We start from the raw sequence: 6781 nt of genomic DNA, 5'->3' as shown, positions 1-6781 counted from the left end.
ATATAATCTAGTCTAGAAAAAATAAAAGACAAAATTGCAAAAATGGTCCCTGTGGTTTCTTATTTTATGTGGTTATGGTCCAAACGTTTGAAAAATTGCAGATTTGGTCCTTTTCAACAAGTTTTATTGTGGTTTTGGTCCCTCATCCGTTAAGTTTAACTGGTTGGCTGTTAACTTTTTTAAAATGACAATTTTACCCTCAGGGACCATTTTTGCAGTTTTGTCTTTTACCATACCATAAGGACCATTTTTACATAAGTTCTTTTTTATTTTATTGAAGTATTATATATTAATAAATATTATTTTTAATATATAATATTATATATTAATAAATAATTTTTTATGGGATTATTAATTTATTATAGTTGTTTTTTTTGGGGGAACGACTATAGTTGATTTTTTTTTTTAAATTTTTTTTGTTTGAGTAATTCTTTTTATTGAGTTATTATATATAAATATATATAGTTTTTAATATATATAATTTATATCATAATAAATATTATATTATTGGATTATTAATTTCTTTTAGTTAATATTTTTAATTCTTTTTTTAATTATTTTTATTGGATTATTTCTTTTATTTCTTTTAATTTATTATTTTCTTCATATACTAAATATTGTTTTATTGGATTATTAATTTATTTTAGTTAATTCTTTTAAAAAAAATTGACGTAATTATTTTTTATTGAATTATTGTATATCAATACATATAGTTTTTAATATAAAATATTATATTATTGTATTATTATTATCTTCTAGTTAATTTTTGTAATTTCTTTTTTTTTTAACTAATTTTTGTTGGATTATTACTTTTAATTTATTATTTTCTTCATATACTAAATATTATTTTATCGGATTATAATAGTAGTTCTTGTTAATTTTATTGGTTCCACCACAAAGTCATGGGATACGCAAAATCATGGTCTCTCATCATCGAAATCGTTAGGATCGTTGCCAAACACTTTCATTTCATCTAGCTTATGATGAGAAACCATTGGAAAAAATACCACCACCATCACTCGGTCACCACCACCACTTATAAATGTTATTGGGGTTTGTTGCGCATTATGTGGGATATGAAGGATTTCATTGGATTATGAAGAGGTTGTCGTAGGTGGCTACCAACAACACTGGGTGGAATAAGATATAATATCTATGGAACCTCCGATGAAGGTGTTTGGAGGTGATCCTGATAATTTTTGACGATGATAATCGACACTTTTACGTATTTCGACGACTTTGTGGTGAAACTAATAAATTTAAAAACAGTTAATAGTATACATTCAAAAAAAAATAATAATCCAATAAGATAATATTTACTATATTAAAAAAATAATAAATTAAAAGTAATATTTCAATAAATTAATAATTCAAAAAAATTACAAAAATTAATAATCCAATAATATATTATTTACTATGATGTAAATATTATATATTAAAAATAATATTTGTTGATATATAATAATCTAATAAAAAAGAATTGCTCCAACTAAATGAAATTATAAAAAGAGTCAAGTAAAAGAAATTAATAATCCAATAAAATACTGTTTCGTAATATGTAATAACCCCATAATATAATATTTATTATGATATAAATATTATATATTCAAAACTATATGTACTGATACATAATAATTCAATAAAAAAGAATTACTTCAACAAAAAAAAAATAAAAAAAATAATTAGATAAAATAAATTAATAATCCAATAAAACAACATTTAGTATATGAAGAAAATAATAAATTAAACGTAATAATACAATGAAAAATGTTTAAAAATTATAAAAATTAACTAAAAATTAATAATCCAATAATATAATATTTATTACGATATAAATATTATATATTAAAAACTATATGTATTGATATATAATAATTTAATAGAAAAGAATTACTCCAACAATTTGTTTTTAAAAAAAATCAACTAAAATAAATTAATAATTCAATAAAAAATATTTATTAATATATAATATTATATATTAAAAATAATATCTATTAATAAATAATACTTTATTAAAATAAAAAAGAATATATGCAAAAATGGTCCTTATAGTATAGTAAAAGACAAAACTGTGAAAATGGTCCCTGGGGGTAAAATTGTCATTTTAAGGAACTTAACGGATGAGGGACCAAAACCACAACAAAACTTGCTGAAAAGGACCAAATCTGCAACTTTTCAAACGTTTGGACCATAACTACATAAAATAAAAAACCACAGGGACCATTTTTGCAGTTTTGTCAAAATAAAAACAAGAAAAGTGCAAATAATTAAGAAAAAATTAAAACAAGGAAACTTGATGAAACATGTGCGCTTTGAATTTTAATTTTAGAAACTTTGTATTTAAACCCACAATGTGTATATATATATATTAACATCTTCACTCTCTACCCCCTTTGAGTCCTTACCTCCATTAACCCTCACCAATGCACAATGCATCCAGCATCTCTATCGTGTCAAACGAGTTTCTTCCTGATGAAAAGTTTGACGATGATGGTCGAATTAAACGGACCGGTATGTTACTTTTCATGTATCCAATTTCCTTACAATTTCCTTATATTTACTAGTGTTTCTTTTCATCTGAATTAAGGAACATGGCAGAGTGCAACTGCCCATATAATAACGACCATAGTTGGGTCAGGGGTGCTATCACTCTCTTGGTGTTTTGCCCAGTTGGGTTGGATAGCAGGGATCATCACTCTCATACTCTTCGGCATCATCATGTTATTCACTTCATTTCTTTTAGTGGATTGTTACCGATCACCAGATCCTGTTAATGGAACCAGAAACTACACATACATGAACGCCGTTAAAGCCAACCTTGGTAATTTAGTTTAAATGTAATCATTTCAACAATGTCCAAATGTAACCAAGTGAAAGATTTTTAGGTAAACAATATCGTATATGGTAGATTTAATTATAAATCAAGTTCATTTTCGTGTAATCGGAAACAACCATGAAAAAAGATTGATCAAAATTTTGTAATATGGATTTTGGTCCACTCAAGTTTTCCATACTCTTGTAACAAATTTTATGATCTCTATGTGTACACAGGAATGCTTCAATACAAGATTTGTGGGATTGCTCAATATGGTGTTCTTATCGGAGTCACCATAGCCTACACGACCACTACGGCTATCAGCATGGCGTAAGTTTAATTACTACTTAATTATACCATTTATTCTCTATTTCATAAACACCAATATAATATTATATAGCTACTTGTGTTTATCAGGGCAATAAAAAAATCAAATTGTTTCCATAAGCATGGCCACCACGCGGATTGCCACGTTGGCAACAATCCATTCATGGTAACTTTTGCAATTATTCAGATCATTTTAAGCCAAGTGCCCAACTTCCAGAAACTGGCGCCGTTGTCCATCATCGCTGCTATCATGTCCTTTATGTATTGCACCATCGGCATTGGTCTTTCCATTAGTAAACTTATTAGAGAAGGGATGGCGAAGACAAGTTTGACCGGAATACCTGTTGGCAAAGACTTCACCGGCGAGGAAAAAATGTGGAAAATGTTTTTGGCTCTCGGCGATGTTGCTGTTGCTTTCTCCTTCAGTTTTGTCCTCCTCGAGATTCAGGTAAAACATTTTATGTGAAAATGGGTTGCTCTTTGTCGTTTATGATCTTCTATTGTGAACAAATTTTGCTATATATATGGCAATTGTTTTCGAAAAACATGCATTGAATATAGTTATATAAATACGGCTTAGATAATTTTAAGGATCGTGTTAGAAACACTTTCACGAATGTGTAATTCGACTCTATTGCCTGGGGTTTCACAAATTTAGACTTGTGATAATCCAAGAATTAACTTGGATTTTAGGTATATCTTTCCAGTTTATCTAAACGTGCACTTCGCACCTCCAAATTTGTATTATAGCTAAAGGTAAATAGTGGTAGAGCCAAAACAAAATGTTATAACTTATAAGGGGTAGAACATGTAAGTTTTAGGGGCAACACATCCAAAAAATTTGGTGTAACGAAAAAAGTTCAAAAAATTTCCACTATGCCTATAGTAAAAAGATTGATGACACTCAAATTAGAAACAATTGTGATGTTTTGTGTTGTAGAGTGTATGGAAATTTGAGTCATTTTTTTTGCAGGATACATTGAAATCAAGTCCTCCGGAGAACAAATCTATGAAGAAGGCGACAACGGTTGGAATTTTGGCATCCACCGTATTTTACATGATGTGTGGTGCACTCGGATATGCGGCATTTGGAAATAATGCACCCGGGAATTTCTTAACTGGATTTGGCTTTTTCGATCCCTTTTGGCTTGTCGACCTAGCTAATTTATGCCTCGTTATTCATCTTATAGGTGCTTATCAGGTAACATCACATACCTCATATTAGCCACAAAAGTGAATTTACCTATCTAAAACATATTTTTCCTATTTTAATGTGATTTTGTAAAATAGTTAGCATTAGGAAAATGTGTTCCTGGATCACAAAATGATCACAATATTTTCCTTGGTGTACAGAAAAAGTGAAACCAACTTTTATTATGTGAAACAAATAGAAGTGAAAACTCACTACAAATCTCCTAATCTATTCTCATTAACACCCACTCTTTCACATAGTTAAGCAGAGCAAAATTACATGAGAATCGAAAATGTCTGTTACTCTCTTTAAGAATTACGTAAATAAGTCGGTTTTAAATCTTTTATTCCCTAATCAAAAAAATTAATATAAATACATAATACAAAAAAAATATCCTTTTTAATTTTCATTATGTATTTTGATATTACATATTGAATATTTATTTGTCAATACAATTAAAAATAAAATTATATTAATTTTTTTGTCAAAACATATTTTGATCGTACTGATTAGCTTTATAAAGGTGTGATTAAGTAAATCAAATATTTATTATTTGCTATATGCACATATTTATATAAAATTAAAAAGGGCTCTAGTAGAAAGTTTAATGTAAAACAAAGGGGATGATATGCATTTGGTATAAAAGAGGTGGATGCTCTAGAAAATGTCCTTTCAAGGATGTCGGATAATATCGATTATTCAGCCATCCAGAAAATCGTAAATAAAACCAAGATTTTAGAAATCTTGTTCATCGATCACGAAATGATCACCATAATTTCGTTCTGCAGGTCTTAGCACAACCAATTTTCAGGCTTCTGGAAGATTGGAGCCGAAAAAGATGGCCACAAAGTGCCCTTATAACGAAGTACTACACTTTGGGGAATGTGAAGATTAATTTATTCAGATTGATTTTGAGATCTACTTACGTTACATTGATGACAACAATAGCCATGATATTCCCTTTCTTCAATGAGTTCATGGGTTTGCTTGGTGCATGCACATTCTGGCCCCTATCTGTTTATTTCCCCATAGAGATGTACATTTCGCAAACAAAGATTCGCAAGTTATCCTTCACGTGGATCTTCATGCAGCTATTGAGTCTAGGGTGCTTATTGGTATCGCTCTTAGCTGGGGCTGGATCAACTCGAGGGCTCATTGCTTCTCTTAAAATCTTCAAGCCGCTTGGGTCTGTGTCATAGTTGTTGTCTGTGTTTGTTTTCATGAATGTTGTAGTAATGATTACTCAAAAACATGAAGTAATTGTGAAGAGTTATTTATATAAAAAAATCTTTTTTATATGGGCGAGTTTGTGTAACATGTAAGTGTTAAGATTAACAACTTTGACAAACACAAACACGACAATAAAGATGTAAAGAAAAATAAATAATACAAATATTTAACATGATTCGTTTAATTAAAACTAGGGGTTAGCTCATACTCCAGTTTCACAAATTAGTAGTCTCCCTTAGGGCAACTATTATTGAAAACCCTAAAAAAAATCAAATTTTATGTAATTTGACGACTATGCCATTTTAAAAAAAAAAAGCAAGAAGTCAAAGAAATGAAAGCATGTTGTTATAATACGTAAAGATGTGAAAGTATTTTGCTATTTGGTGGACCTCCTGATATCCAAATCTATTCACCAAAAAATCCCAAGTTCATTTATCGAAATTTTACTTTTAACATCTTTTAATAAATTTATAATCAATTCTGTAATTTAATACAATTATAATTATAAGAAAATATAGAACACCCATAATACCCATCCTATTTTTTAACAAATCCATGTGTATTTTCTATAAAATATTTGTGAATCCGTTCTTTGGGATATCGATTATCTTCAATCTGCTATTGATTCCTAACCCCTGAGGCAAAATTCCAGAACACATGCAACATGTGGTTGCCTGATAACATTTTTCTGGTTACCTGATGTCGGGAAAAAAAAAATACAAAAAAGCACAAATAGTTTATTCATCATGTAAAATATTTAAGTAGTGAAATCAGTAAAATGGTGAAGATTATGTTGTGCTTTTTTGTATTAAATGAGTTCCAAAAGAAATTGATGTCATTAAATGATTATAAAAAGAACCAAGTAACAATCCAATTCTTACATGAAATATTCTCTGAAGTTGTGAAACAGTGCCAACAAATTGAACAATTGGTGGGTAATTCTTATTCTTATGAATCTAGAAATGAGGGAAATTTAGGTAGAATGATTAGTTTCTATTTAGTAAAGGAAAAACACCATTGCCATCATCATCAAGAATCATTGACCGAAGATTCCTTCAATATTTTTTTGACCATTTTGTCCTTCATCACCATTAGTCTCTATTAGTTTTGGCTTTACTAGATTTCTATGTTGCTAACAACAAGATTCGCCATTCTAGAGTATCTATGCAATAGGGTGGAAGAGATCTAAGTATATCAGTGAGAGTGGTCATTAATTT

The 6781-nt window shown here is 29.0% G+C and overlaps 1 protein-coding gene across 1 annotated transcript; it reads left to right on the top strand.

Annotated features, from left to right (window-relative positions):
* The first annotated feature begins 2381 nt into the window (after positions 1-2381).
* Positions 2382-5630, top strand: LOC145062869 (amino acid permease 6-like). Its single transcript, XM_079010458.1, has 6 exons — positions 2382-2511; positions 2588-2821; positions 3052-3145; positions 3233-3590; positions 4116-4343; positions 5123-5630. The coding sequence occupies exons 1-6, from the start codon at positions 2424-2426 to the stop codon at positions 5531-5533; spliced, it is 1413 nt and encodes a 470-aa protein (XP_078866584.1). The 5' UTR covers positions 2382-2423; the 3' UTR covers positions 5534-5630.
* The last annotated feature ends 1151 nt before the right edge of the window (positions 5631-6781 follow it).

The sequence above is a fragment of the Lactuca serriola genome, chromosome 7, assembly GCF_051521515.1.
Source record: "Lactuca serriola cultivar US96UC23 chromosome 7, Lser_US96UC23_V15, whole genome shotgun sequence".
NCBI classification, from domain to species: Eukaryota; Viridiplantae; Streptophyta; class Magnoliopsida; order Asterales; family Asteraceae; genus Lactuca; species Lactuca serriola.
The sequence above is the reverse complement of the archived record's forward strand: the minus strand, read 5'-3'. Positions and strand labels throughout refer to the sequence as shown.